The sequence below is a fragment of the Phyllobates terribilis genome, unplaced genomic scaffold (genome assembly GCF_046119375.1).
Source record: "Phyllobates terribilis strain yellow unplaced genomic scaffold, ASM4611937v1 Scaffold_1__5_contigs__length_1240528914, whole genome shotgun sequence".
Taxonomy (NCBI): domain Eukaryota; kingdom Metazoa; phylum Chordata; class Amphibia; order Anura; family Dendrobatidae; genus Phyllobates; species Phyllobates terribilis.
This window is the reverse complement of record NW_027362761.1, coordinates 274,943,715-274,958,036: the sequence shown is the minus strand read 5'-3', so window position 1 is coordinate 274,958,036 and position 14,322 is coordinate 274,943,715. Positions and strand designations below refer to the sequence as shown.

The 14,322-nt window shown below is 41.2% G+C and overlaps 1 protein-coding gene across 1 annotated transcript in view; it reads left to right on the top strand.

Moving 5' to 3' along the window:
• The window catches only part of LOC141257868 (sodium-dependent serotonin transporter-like), a 188,122-nt gene that overhangs the window by 72,389 nt on the left and 101,411 nt on the right, over positions 1-14,322 (top strand). Inside the window, exon 3 of the mRNA XM_073672880.1 lies at positions 4,744-4,963. Coding sequence (XP_073528981.1) covers positions 4,744-4,963 — 220 coding nt within the window. The remainder of the gene's footprint in view (positions 1-4,743; positions 4,964-14,322) is intronic.

The following is a 14,322-nucleotide window of genomic DNA, read 5'->3' as shown; positions in this document are numbered from 1 at the left end:
CGGCTACCCATCCTACCGGAGACAACTGATTGATAACATTGTACACAACAAAAAGATTATAAATAACTCATGGATAGTTCCATACAACCCGTACTTATTAAAACGCTACAACTGTCACATCAACGTTGAAATCTGCGCTTCAATAAAAAGTGTTAAATATCTTTTCAAGTACATCTACAAGGGGCATGACAAAGCTAACGTCGAAATTCAACAAAAAACAGTCAATCACGATGAATCATCACGGTTTGTTGACTCAAGATATGTCAGTGCTCCAGAAGCTGCTTGGAGAATATTTGCATTTCCAATGCATTCACAGTCCCATGCCATTATACGTTTAGCTATTCATTTACCAAATCAACAGCAGCTTTATTTCTTTGAAAATGCTCAAGTCGAAGATGTCTCCAAAAATTTAAGCACAACGTCAACATTAATGGAATGGTTTTTGCTGAACCAACGTGACGAAAACGCAAGGCAGTATTTGTATCGAGAGATTCCAGAGCATTACGTTTGGAATAAAACTTGGAAGCCAAGACAACGAGGACTTAGCAGAATAATTGGACGCATGTATACTGTTAGTGTCAAAGATCAAGAAAGATATTGCCTTCGGCTGTTACTACTGCATGTCAAAGGAGCTAGAAGTTACTAAGATTTGAAAACAGTTAATGGAGTATTGCACGATACATTTAAAGCTGCAGCTTAGGCTTTGGGACTTCTATTGGATGATACTATGTGGACACTTACTTTAGAAGACGCAGTTACTCTACATATGCCTAAGAAACTTCGTGAATTGTTTGCCTACATTTGTGTCTTTGGACCGCCTACAAATCTGGCTCAACTTTGGACAAATTTCAAAGAACATATAATTGAAGATTACTGCTTACGTCTTCACAACAAAAGTGGAAATTGTCACAATTGCGAATCTTATGCCATGCAAGATGTCCAAAATATCCTACTACTGCATGTAAAAAAGTTTTCAGACTTTAATTTGCCACAGCCTGCAAGTCAAGTTGCACTTATTCAAGAGTATGACGAAGCTTATGAATTATTGTTGGCAACAGAGAAGAAAAACTTCTTAAATCAAGAACAACGGATTGCACATGACACTATTGTGAGCGCTGTAGAAAACCAAGCCGATCCAACGCCAAAATGTTTCTTTATTAACGGTCCTGGAGGCAGCAGTAAAACATACCTATATGAAGTTTTAATGCATTACGTTAGAGGGTTAGGAAAAGTCGTATTGCCATCGGCTACAACAGGTATTGCAGCAAACCTTTTACGAGGAGGTCGCACTATGCATTCACTCTTTGGGATACCAGTTCCGGTCAATGAAATCTCCGTTTCCAGAATCAAACAAGACACATTTGCAGGAAAACAGTTGAACAGTGCAAATCTTTTGATACTTGATGAGTGCACCATGGCGCCCAAATATGCTTTGAGCTTAATTGACAGTCTTCTGCGTGAAGTTATGACTACAAATATTGCTGAAAAAAATGAAATTCCTTTTGGAGGTAAAGTTTTTGTCCTTGGCGGAGATTTTAGGCAATGCCTTCCAGTTGTACCGAATGGAACAAGAACAAATATTATCAAGTCAACCTTAAAAATGTCAGATCTTTGGAAAGAGTTTAATAAACTACAACTAATTAACAACATGCGATCTTCTGACCCAGAGTACAGCAACTGGCTTCTTAAACTTGGTAATGGTGAACTGAGCAATGAATATAACCTTGGAGAAGACATTATTGAAATACCAGAAGACATGGTGTGCACTGACTGCATCGTAAGTGATGTTTTTGGACAACGCGTTGAAATAGATGTAAACGACCAAAGCAGTGTTGAGAGGGCCTCTTCCTATGCAATTCTCTGTCCCAAGAACGATGACGTAGCTCTGCTAAATTCCTGTGTGATGGATAGAATGCCTGGAGAGTATAAATTATACAAAAGTGATGATTCGGTGGATGTCGACAATGAGGATGAACGAGAGCATTATCCAGTTGAATTTTTAAATAGTGTTACTCCATCAGGAATGCCATTCCACAGACTACAACTTAAAGTTGGAGCAATCGTAATGTTACTTCGGAATCTAAATACAAGAAATGGTCTATGTAATGGAACTCTCCTTATTGTTACTGGACTCCATTCCCACATAATTCAAGCAACAGTGATCACTGGATCTGCAAAAGGAGAGGAAGTGTTCATTCCACGCATTGATTTATGTCCTTCAGACACCGGTCTTCCATTTAGGCTTCGACGTCGACAGTTTCCAGTAAAACCAGCATTTGCCATGACAATAAACAAGTCACAAGGTCAAACTCTACAACGTGTTAGCATATATTTACCGGAGCCCGTTTTTGGACATGGACAACTCTATGTTGCATTTTCAAGAGTTAAAATGAGATCCAATGTCAAGGTGCAAGTTTTGGATACCCATTTACAAGGAAAGTTGCTTCCAGATAGTCCAAAAGTATTCACCAAAAATGTCGTGTACAAAAATATTTTAGGTTGATATTGTTAATAAATAAATTCTAGGGTCGTACTTCTTTTGTCCGATGATTTATTGTAAAATATTGTTACATATTCATGGAATGGTTTATATATTTTGATCATCTGTTTAATAATTTTGTTCCGTTGTATTAAGTTCTATAACCAATAATAGTTAATAAAGTATTATTCTGTGTATTCATTGTATTATTGTTAAATCTTCATAGTGGCATCTGCAGCATGTGCTACTAAAGTGAATGCAGATTTGTGCCTCTCCACGCACTTAGTCCCGGCGTGGAAAGCAGCGAATCTACAGACAGCAGCTAATCACAGCAGTATCTGAGAGCGCGTGCTGTGCCTCACATCCTGCGAGGAGCTGCTGAAAACAGGACAGACAGCGCTAGAGCAGAGAAAGGAAACAAGGGGAGGATTAGGGTTTAGTTTTTGAACTGTGCTGTAGAGATGGGGGAATGAGTAGGTCATACAAAACCAGGATAAGGGGGCCATACAAGCTAAGATGAGGAAGGCGTACAATCCAAAATAAGTCAGCCATACAAACCAGGATTAGAGGAATGAGGCAGCCATACAAACCACATTGACAGACCGCGCTGTGGATGCTGGATGTGACACGATGACGGATAACCCCGGCCACAGCCCGTCATTCACTGTGGTGCGTGGAACAGCAGACCCCTGGCTGCAGCCGCAAATAGTTGTGATGTAAACTGAAGCAACATACGGCTGCAGGCGGGAGAATTACGTGCTGGCTGTGTGTCGTCAGCGATGTTGTCACAAGCAGGATTGACAACATGACGTAATGACAAAATTCATTAGGGGCACCGAGGGGATACATTGTGAAGTTAATTAAAAGTAGTGCACAACCCATTTAAACACTGCTTCACTGCTTAGTGGCGCCCGGTCAGCCGCATGCATATTCTAGATTACCCGATGCATTAGAATCGGGCCACCATCTAGTTTCATGTAATCAGATAGCAGTGATATCTTATTTGTGAAATAAGAAAAAGCTATGATGAATCCATTTTTAGACCCTGATTTGTTTAGGCCTTTGTAATTTGTCAAAATATGAGCCCACTAGAAGATCTCCAATTCACCTACAGTATGGACTATTCAAGTCTTGGATAAAATATATGATTAGCCTGTTTTCATTAATTACCCTAAAATAAGGAATAAATCTTCTTATTTTGGAGATTTGTGATATCTTTATTAGAAAACAACAATATACATGCACTTATTCAGTTGTCATAATCTTACTGGGTGTCGTATCTGGTTGTTTCTATGTCCTACGCTATAAAACATTGCCCCAATTCATCAAGACCTTTTTCGCCGGTCTTGATGAGGGGCCGTGTTGCGGTCAGTCGTTCCTGATCAATTAAGTGGCGAAAGCCTTTTAATGAATCAGGAGAGTCTGACAAGTGGCAGGTGCCTCTATTTACCTAGCCACTAATCCTACTCCAGTTAGAGATTGAGTAAAATTTCTGGCTTAAGGTAACCACAGCTCATTATGAAGTAGACAAGCTGTGGAGTCACACTCATGCTGCGTCTTGTCCCTCCCCATCTGTGCCCATTTTCGCAGAGCTTTAAGAAAGTGACGTGTAGCTACATTTTTGTGCAACTCCGAGTAGTGCAAAAACTTTTCAACTTTTTAAAGCAATTTGCGCCAGAATTCTTGTAGAATTGCTTTAAAGAATCGGGGGCCATGATTTCATATATTGTACTAATGAGAGTTAACAAATCTAAATCAGCTTTATGTAGGTCACAATAAATTAATCTTAAGAACCAGACATATGCCTTAATCTGTGTGCATAGTGGATAAAAATGCAAAAAAGAAATAATTTGTATGTACAATAAAACCCTTATTTATTGCATTAATAAATGAAATGATGCCTTACAAAAAAAATGTCATACGTCATTATCGGTGGAGTTTTTTGTTTAATCTATTTGTTCATCTCAGGTTAGGCTAAGTTTATACTAGCATTCGGTATTCTATTATAGAAATAGAAAGACTGAACTCCTACAAAAAACAAATCTGTCCTATGACAGATACAGTGCCAAACAAACATCATTCGCTATTAAGGAGTCTGGTTTCCAATCGAAAGGCTATCAGGTTAACAAAGGCTCCAGCATAAGTATGAATCTAGCCTTATTTTGTCTTATAAAAATGGAAAATACTTTTTATTTGTCAGATTTAAGGCGTTTCGCATGTTTAACACAAAGAAAACAATATTTTAATCAGTGCTTTGCTTCTAGGTATTGGATTCGCTATATGCATCATTGGATTGTATGTGTCCTTCTACTACAATACCATAATTGCTTGGGCTTTGTACTACTTATATTCCTCTTTTTCCACAACTTTACCATGGACAAGTTGTGACAATCCCTGGAATACAGCAAACTGCACTAATTATTTTGGAAAGAGCAACATCACTTGGACTAATGACTCCAAATCTCCGGCAGAAGAGTTTTATACGTAAGTGCATGTAAGTGGATTTAACTTAGATGGTCTAGATTTACGATATTGTTGAGTTAAGACTAAGAGATGATTTACTAGATATTTTAAACCAATACAATAACTGATTATCTATCTATCCACATATAATATATATATATACACTACCGTTCAAAAGTTTGGGGTCACCCAGACAATTTTGTGTTTTCCATGAAAACTCATACTTTCATTTATCAAATGAGATGCAAAATGAATAGAAAATCTAGTCCAGACATTGACAAGGTTAGAAATAATGATTTTTATTTGAAAGAATAATTTTCTCCTTCAAACTTTGCATTTGTCAAAGAATGCTCCCTTTGCAGCAATTCCAGCATTGCAGACCTTTGGCATTCTAGCTGTTAATTTGCTGAGGTAACCTTGAGAAATTTCACCCCATGCTTCCTGAAGCCCCTCCCACAAGTTGGATTGGCTTGATGGGCACTTTTTGCGTACCATACGGTCAAGCTGCTCCCACAACAGCTCAATGGGGTTGAGATCTGGTGACTGCGCTGACCACTCCATTACAGATAGAATACCAGCTGCCTGCTTCTGCCCTAAATAGTTCATGCATAATTTGGAGGCATCTCATCTTTTTATCTAGTTTCAGATGCGATTTTCATATTCACACCTGTTACTAGCCACAGGTGAGTTTGAACGAGAATCACATGGTTGAAATAAAGTTGTTTATCCACAATTTTGGAAAGGTGCCAACAATTTTGTTCTGCCTATTTTGGGGGTTTTATGTGAAATTATGTCCAATTTTCCTTTTTTTGCTCTGTTTCTTTTATGTTGTTCTAATACACACAAATGACATAAATATGTATATAACAAAACATGTGTAGTTGCAATAACTTTCTGGGAGAAATACTTAATTTTCTGGAATAATTTCAAGGGTGCCAACACTTTCAGCCATGACTCTATATACAGTGCTCAGCACAAAAAAATAAAGCCCCTTTGAAAAGTAAGATTTTAATCAATATCTCACTGAATACAAGAACTAAATTGTGTTCCAAATTATTATGCAAATAATATTTTCTCAGATTTTCCCAAATTACCTATATGAAATGCAGTCATTGTAATTTTCCAGTCAAATACCTATTAGAGTACAATTGAAAGGTTTTTTGTACAAAATGCCTATGATAACAGTATATTTTTTAAAAAATAAAACACTCAAATTGCACTCAAAATGCATGTTCCAAATTATTATGCACAGCAGAGTTTTCAACCTTTTCATTTTAATAAAGAACAAAAAAATTGTCATTTTTGAAATTATAAGCATTAGCAGGTTATTACAAACTGAAATCAAACAGTTTTCAACTCAAAACTTTATTCTAGGTGATGTTACATTTGCACATAGGACCCCTTGTTCGAAAGGAGCTTATGAACTCTCTCATCCATTGAATTTGTCAGGTTTTGGATGGTTTCTGCTTCAATTGTTTTGCATGAGGACAGAATACCCTCCCAGAGCTGTTGCTTAGATGTGAACTGCCTCCCGCTATCATAGACACTCCTTTTGATGATGCTCCAGAGGTTCTCAATGGGGTTGAGGTCAGGGGAGCATGGGTGCCACACCATAAGTTTGTCCCCTTTTATGCCCATATCAGCCAGAGATGCAGATGTGTTATGTGCAGCATGAGACGTGGGCATTATCATGCATGAAAATGATCTTGCTGCGGAATGCACGGTTCTTCTTCTTGAACCATGGCAGGAAGTGCTGTTTGAGAAACTCAACATACATTATGGAGTTCATCTTTACCCCTTCAGGGATCCTAAAAGGGCCGACAATGTCTCTCCCCATGATTCCAGCCCAAAACATTACTCCACCTCCTCGTCAGCGCCGTAGCCGTGTTTGCATGGGGTGTCCATCAACCAGCCATCCTCCACTCCATCCATCTGGACCATCGAGATCATTTCATGCATGATAATGCCCCGTCTCATGCTGCACATAACACATCTGCATCTCTGGCTGCTATGGGCATAAAAGGGGACAAACTTATGGTGTGGCACCCATGCTCCCCTGACCTCAACCCCATTGAGAACCTCTGGAGCATCATCAAAAGGAGTGTCTATGATGGCGGGAGGCAGTTCACATCTAAGCAACAGCTCTGGGAGGGTATTCTGTCCTCATGCAAAACAATTAAAGCAGAAACCATCCAAAACCTGACAAATTCAATGGACGAGAGAGTTCAGAAGCTCCTTTCGAACAAGGGGTCCTATGTGCAAATGTAACATCACCTAGAATAAAGTTTTGAGTTGAAAACTGTTTGATTTCAGTTTGTAATAACCTGCTAATGCTTATAATTTAAAAAATGACCATTTTTTTGTTCTTTATTAAAATGAAAAGGTTGAAAACTCTGCTGTGCATAATAATTTGGAACATGCATTTTGAGTGCAGTTTGAGTTTTTTATTTTTTAAAAAATATACTGTTATCATAGGCAGTTTGTACAAAAACCTTTCAATTGTACTCTAATAGTTATTTGACTGGAAAATTACAATGACTGCAATTCATATAGGTAATTTGGGAAAATCTGAGAAAATATTATTTGCATAATAATTTGGAACACAGTGTATTTCTAAAATGTTAACAAGACTGAGTTTCATAGAACATTTATAACCCACTACATGAAAGTAAGGTTAATAATATAACTTTCATTATAAAATCTTCAGTTTTACTCAAATTAGTTGATGCAAAAATTAATACACCCCACATAAAAAACTACTATATCTAGTATTTTGTATGACCTCCATGATTTTTAAGGACATCTCCAAGTCTTCATGACATGGAATGAACAAGTTGGCAACATATTGCAATATTTATCCATTCTTCAAGAATGACCTCTTTTAGAGTCTAAATCATGAATCTCCATGAGATGAGTTAATAAATGAGAGCTCAATTTGTCTCTTCAGAATTCCCCATAGGTGTTTCATTTGGGTTCAGATTAGGAGACATATTTGGCCACTGAAATACTTTCACCCTGTTCTTCTTTAGAAATGCAACAGATGTGTGTTTTAGATCATTGTCATGTTGGAAAAGTAAATTTCGACGAAGGATTGTCAGTTTGATAAAGCTAATCTGTCATAGTATGCCAAGATAACAATGAAAATGTGGCTAGTGAGATGCACATACCAATGTCTAATCACTATATATGTTAATTTCCTTGATACTTAACAGTCCGCAAGTGATGTTATTGTGCATTTTCGTGGTGGTTTTCCCGCGCGGAAACGCCGTGAAAACGCATCAAAAACGCTCTGCCAGCTATTGCAATGGTAATCCTGATGTGCTGTGAACATGATGCAAAAATTTCCGCTCAGGATTACCATTGTGGAAAAAAACGCAGCATGTCCATTATTCGGGTGTTTCCGCCGCAAACTCGCGCCAATTGACTTGAATTGAACTGCAGCAAATGTGTGGGTGGTACCCGGGTCGGGAGAGGAGGACTACTACTCCTCTCATCCGACTGCCGCTCCTGCTGATAACAGCGATAGCGGTGTGGCTGGGGGGAGCAGTAGTCTCCTCAGCCAAGCCGGCGTGCCTGCGATGGTAAAAAAAGAAAAAAAAAAAAAAAATTAAAAAAAAAAAACACTATACTCACCTGTCCAGCGCCTGCCGGTGTCCTCCTGGTCCTAGTCCCCGGCGATGTTCTCCTCCCGGCAGCTGGCAGTACACTGCGGGGAGCGCGCTTGCTCCCAGCAGTTTACTGCGCTGCCAGGACCTCTGGTCACGTGAGGGATCAGCTGATCACTCACGTGACCTCACCATGGGAACATTCTGAAGAATGTTCTACTGGTATGAGCTCACCGGGGCTGATCAGCTGATGAACCCCAGTGACCTCACTCCTGCAGTAGCAATGTACACTGACAGGAGTGATTTTACACTCCTGTCAGTACACATTGCTGTCTTCTACAGCAGTGACATCAGTGATTGCTGATGTCACTGCTGTTGAAGTGACCCGGATCGCCGTCGTGATGGAATCGTGGACTGTGTCATGACGGCGGACAGGTGAGGGATATGGTTGTTTGTTTTTTCACTTTTTTTTCAGAAGAGCAAGGGCTTCGCGGACAGAGTACAATAAAAAAAAAATTTAAAACCGTGTGTTTTCTATTTCATTAAAATACTTTATTGAAAAGGCGGCGATAACTTTACTACGCAGTTAGTAATGAGGGTGTTTTATAGATGCCTTCCAATACTAACCTGGGCTTCAGAGCGGAGGTTGAGCGCCAGATTTGGCGCATCTTGTGAATGCGCCATTTCTGGGACTGCTGAGGGGCAATATTAATAGCCACGGAGGGGGCTAGTATCCATGACCCCTTCCCTGGCTATTAATATCAGCCCGCAGCTGTCTGTTTAGCCTTTTCTGGTTAGATTTTATAGGGGAACCCCATGTCAATTGTTTTCTGGGGTCCCCCTGTAATCTAGCCAGTAAAAGCTAAACAAACAGCTGTGGGCTGATATTAATAGCCAGGGAACGATTTTGGCTAATAGCCCCTTCCCCGGCTACTAATATCAACCCCCATTGGTCAGCTTTCCTTCTGCTGGATATAAAAATGACGCGGGAGCCCATGCCATTTTTTTTTAAATTTTAGGCTCTGCGCCCATGATCCGGACGTAGTAGCGCTTTGGACGTATATTTTTTGCTGCGTCCAAAACGTTGTATTCTATTGAATGCAGGTAAATCCACATGTCTTCACTAAACCATGTGTATTTACCGCATTCAATACTTTCTAGTGGTCAAATTTATGTTGCGGAGACTAGCAACTCAGCAAGACAATTTGACATGCTGCGGTCCTGAAAGACGCGCCACATGTCAGTGTCCACGGGTGATCCGCAGCCTCAGGTACACGCATAGTGGACATGGGATTTCTAGAGATCCCATCCACGATGCTGTACCATCTGGACTGGTCTCTTGACCTCAATGTCATTGAGCCACCATTGAGCCACTCTGGGGAGATCTCAAGCTCGCAGTTCATGCTAGACAGACCCAGAAATTTACAGGAACTGGAGGCTTTTTGCCAAGAGGAATGGGCAGCTTTACCATCTGAGAAATTGAAGAACCTCATCCACAACTGCCACAAAAGACTTCAAGCTGTCATTGTTGTAAGAGGGTGCAATACACGGTATTAAGAACTGGGGTATGTGAACTTTTGATCAGGGTCATTTGGATGTTTTTGGTTGTCATTAAGATTTAAAAAGAGAAAACACAGTAGTTTGACAATAAATGGCTTCACCCAACCAATAACCTTGAGTGGAGAAAAAGTTTTTTTGTTATCATTCATATTCTCTGAAACAAGGCCAAGAAAGGAAAAATTCTGCCGGGATCTGTAAACTTTTGAGCACAACTGTACCGATAACAAAAGTGCCGCATTAGAATTCCACGTTTTGGAAGCAGCAAAAATATGCTGTGTCCAAAGCGCTGCTGAGTGCTGATCGGAGGGACATAGCGGCTAAAGAAACAGCTGTGAGCTGTTAATAATGGCCAAGCACCATGTTTTCAAATGGCACCTTCTTAGGCTAAAAATAGCAGCTCACAGCTTCCCCATAAATTACATGAATGTAAATGCTAATAAGATTGGGCGAATGGGATTAGCTGACACCTAGCTCTTTTGCTTGGTGATGACAAGGTGTCAATCAGACTCTTTCATCACCAAGCCTAATTAAAGTAAAGTAAAGCGTTAAATAAACACACAGACATAGAGCAAACACTTTATTTGAAATACAACAGACACATTCTTTAATCTTATCAATTAACCAATATACTCACACCAGTTATGAAGGTAATCCAAGGGTTTAAGCAATGTCCCACCAAATAACTTTATTTAGGTACAAAAAGCATTCATTGATGTATAAAAATGCTTCAAAAACCACGGCAAAATCGCGTGTTTTTTCCGCAGCGTTTTTCCTGCCAAGGAGAGGCAGAAACGCTCAGGAAATTTCTGCTTCAAATCCTCAACGCCTAAAGTAGTAACATTTTTATTTTTATTTTCTAAACCCTTTCTGTGCCGCTGTACTTTCTGGTAATAATGGCATCTCTCTGGAGGGGAAGGAGTGAAATCACAAGATGCACAGCAGAGAGAGGGAGTAAGACAAGCAATGCTTACTTCTCTCTTCTACAGTTAGTGTGAAGGTTAAGTGAACAAAGAAACACAGTAAGGAAGCCGTGGTGCTTTCCACTAAGGAGGCAATTGATTTTCTGAACACACCTACATACAGTATCTCATTGGTCCGATGGAGCTTGGGCATAAATATGAGAAGCAAGCATGATGCATAAGGACAGAAGGATAGAAGCTGAAGGTAGGTAGTGACATAGTGGGGGTGGGAACTTACTGGGAGAGGAAAGGAGGTGAGAACCCTTTGCCAAGAGGGCTAGAAACGATCTTGTAGATATATAGTACACGCAAAGATTTTTTCTAACCCTCTCAGCAAATCTATTTCACCTCCTTCCCTCCACAAGTGTGCTTGAGAGCCATGTATATACACTTTTTCATTCTGTTCTGAGCCTCATTTCTCAACTGTTCTAAGCCAGAATATGTCAAGAACTACTCAACTATATGTCAAGAACTACTCAACTATATGAATAAAAATGACAGTCCCAGTCCATCATTACTTTAACTCATAAAGGTCAGTCAAGCCGGAAAATTGCTAGAACCTTGAAGGTATTCTAAAGTATAGTCAAAACCATTAATCACTATGTTGAAACTAGCTCTCATGAGGTCTGCCCCAGGAAAGGAAGACCAACTGCAGAGGACTGCAAACAAAATGAATAGACTTGTTTGAGCCAAACAACCCAGGGACTGGACATAGATCAATAATAATCTATACTGTGGTCTGATGATACCAACCACTGTATTTTTGTGAGCAACAGAAAAGCTAAGTATCTGGTCTCTACATGTGTGGTGCACACCATGAAGCATGGAGGAGGAGGTGTGACAGAGTGGTGGTGCTTTTCTGCTGACGCTGTCAGTGATTTTTTCCAAATTCAAAGCACACTTACCCAGCATGGCTATTCCAGCATTCTGAAAGGACATGCCATCCCATCTGGTTTGCACTTAGTGAGACCATCATTTGTGTTATAACAGGGAAATGACCCAAAACACAGGCTATGTAAGGACTATGTGACCAATAGTGAGAGGGATTGTCTGCTGCATCATATGACATGGCCTCTACAATTACCCGACCTCAGCTTAATTGAGATGGTTTGGAATAAGTCGAACCACAGGGTAAATGCAAAGCAGCCAACAAGTGCTCAGCACCTCTGGGAACTCCTTCAAGACTGTTGGAAAAACATTCCAGGTAACTATCTAATAAAGCTGTTAGAGAGAGTGCCAATGGGGTATATGACGCGCCCCCTGGGCCGTGGGGGGGGCACCCGGAGCCGGGCCTAGTAGACGCTGGGGGTTGTAGTCACCGTGGCGGCGACCCGGTCCGTGACCCAGGGCGGTCAAAGCAGGGTAGTCTAAGTGTATAGGCCGACTACGCCACCTGTGGAATGCGGTTATTAGGAACCGCCGCTGCGGGGAAGTCAGCTGAAGCTGGTGGTGTGCGCAGCAGGGTGATGTAACTCCCCACAGGTAGAGTGTAGCTTCAGGGCAGCGTGAGTGGATGATGGAGGTGATGGTGCAGGGAATCAGTAGTGACAACGCGGAATCTTTGCAATGCAGTCTCAGGGTCTTTACTCACAGTTCTTTCACTCCAAGTCATTACTGCAGGTTTATAACTTCCCGCGTCGTCCTGTGTTTACTAAGTGAGGGGCTCAGACGACTCCCAGGTAGCTCCGGAGCATTTAACAGGACCCCCTTCTGTGTGTCCTCTCTGGCCTCTCTCCTTGTACCTCACATCTAGCGGCACCTCTGTCCAGTGTCCTCGGGCCTTGGCGGCCAACGTGTGTTCCGTCCCCTGGCCCTATGTGGCTACTTTCCTGGTGGCTGGTGTGGGCGGCCTGCTGTACTTGAAGTGCTGCAGCCTCCGGTTCCCAGTTGAGCCCTGAAGTCTCTGCTGGTTGGGGGACCCGGTTCCCCTTCTTTGCCTGACCCCCTTACTCTTCTAGTAACGGCGGGCGTACGGATGACCTGCTGCACGGCCCGTACCCCTAGGGTCCCTTCTCTCCTCGTCCTGGAGCCATCCTGCTCCCTCTCCTTTCCAGGCTCAGGCCTAGTGGCAGGGCCTGCCTGTGGAGCAGAGCTCATACAGAGCCTCTGCCCCCTGCCTGCACCTCAGTCTGACTGACTGGAACTCTCCCACTGACTACTCACTAATCTAAGATGGTTCCTCACTAATATACCTTTTACTACTGTGCTCCCAGGATCTACGTCCTCCACCCATCCACTACATAGTTCCCCCTCTCTAAGTGGTTCCTCCCCACTCCAGCCAGGGCTTAGGGACAGTTGTGCTCTCCCGTAGGAACATTGTCGCCCTGTCCCCCGGAAATGTGGTGTAATGGATGTACAGTAGTGTTAGGGTCCTGAGCCATACTCCTTCCTTACCTGAGAGTGAGATACCACACCTCTGGGTGAGATGCAATACCTCTGTGGCGACCGAACCCTCAGGGGCGCCACATATACACCTGTCATCAGAATAAAAAGAGGGTACTTTGAGGAATGTAAGATTCAACACCTATTTTGGTTTGTTTTACATGCATTTCTTTTTTTTTTTTCCCGTACGTGCTCCTTCATGGTTTTGATTGGTACCAAATATGTTTGTTAATAGTTTAATATATATATATATATATATATATATATATATATATATATATATATATATATATATATATATATATATATACAGTACAGACTAAAAGTTTGGACACACCTTCTCATTTAAAGATTTTTCTGTATTTTCATGACTATGAAAATTGTACATTCACACTGAAGGCATCAAAACTATGAATTAACACGTGGAATTATATACTTAACAAAAAAAGTGTGAAACAACTGAAAATATGTCTTATATTCTAGGTTCTTCAAAGTAGCCACCTTTTGCTTTGATGACTGCTTTGCACACTCTTGGCATTCTCTTGATGAGCTTCAAGAGGTAGTCACCGGAAATGGTCTTCCAACAATCTTGAAGGAGTTCCCAGAGATGCTTAGCACTTGTTGGCCCTTTTGCCTTCAATCTGCGGTCCAGCTCACCCCAAACCATCTCGATTGGGTTCAGGTCTGGTGACTGTGGAGGCCAGGTCATTTGGCGTCGCACCCCATCACTCTCCCTCTTGCTTAGATGTTCTTTGTAAAAAATAAAGTCTTCTGTCTTGACACCTCACCCCACAAGCCAGACATATGAAGAATATGGAAGATTGTTGTCACATGCAGTACGCAACCAGTACTTTCCAGAAATTCCTGTAGCTCC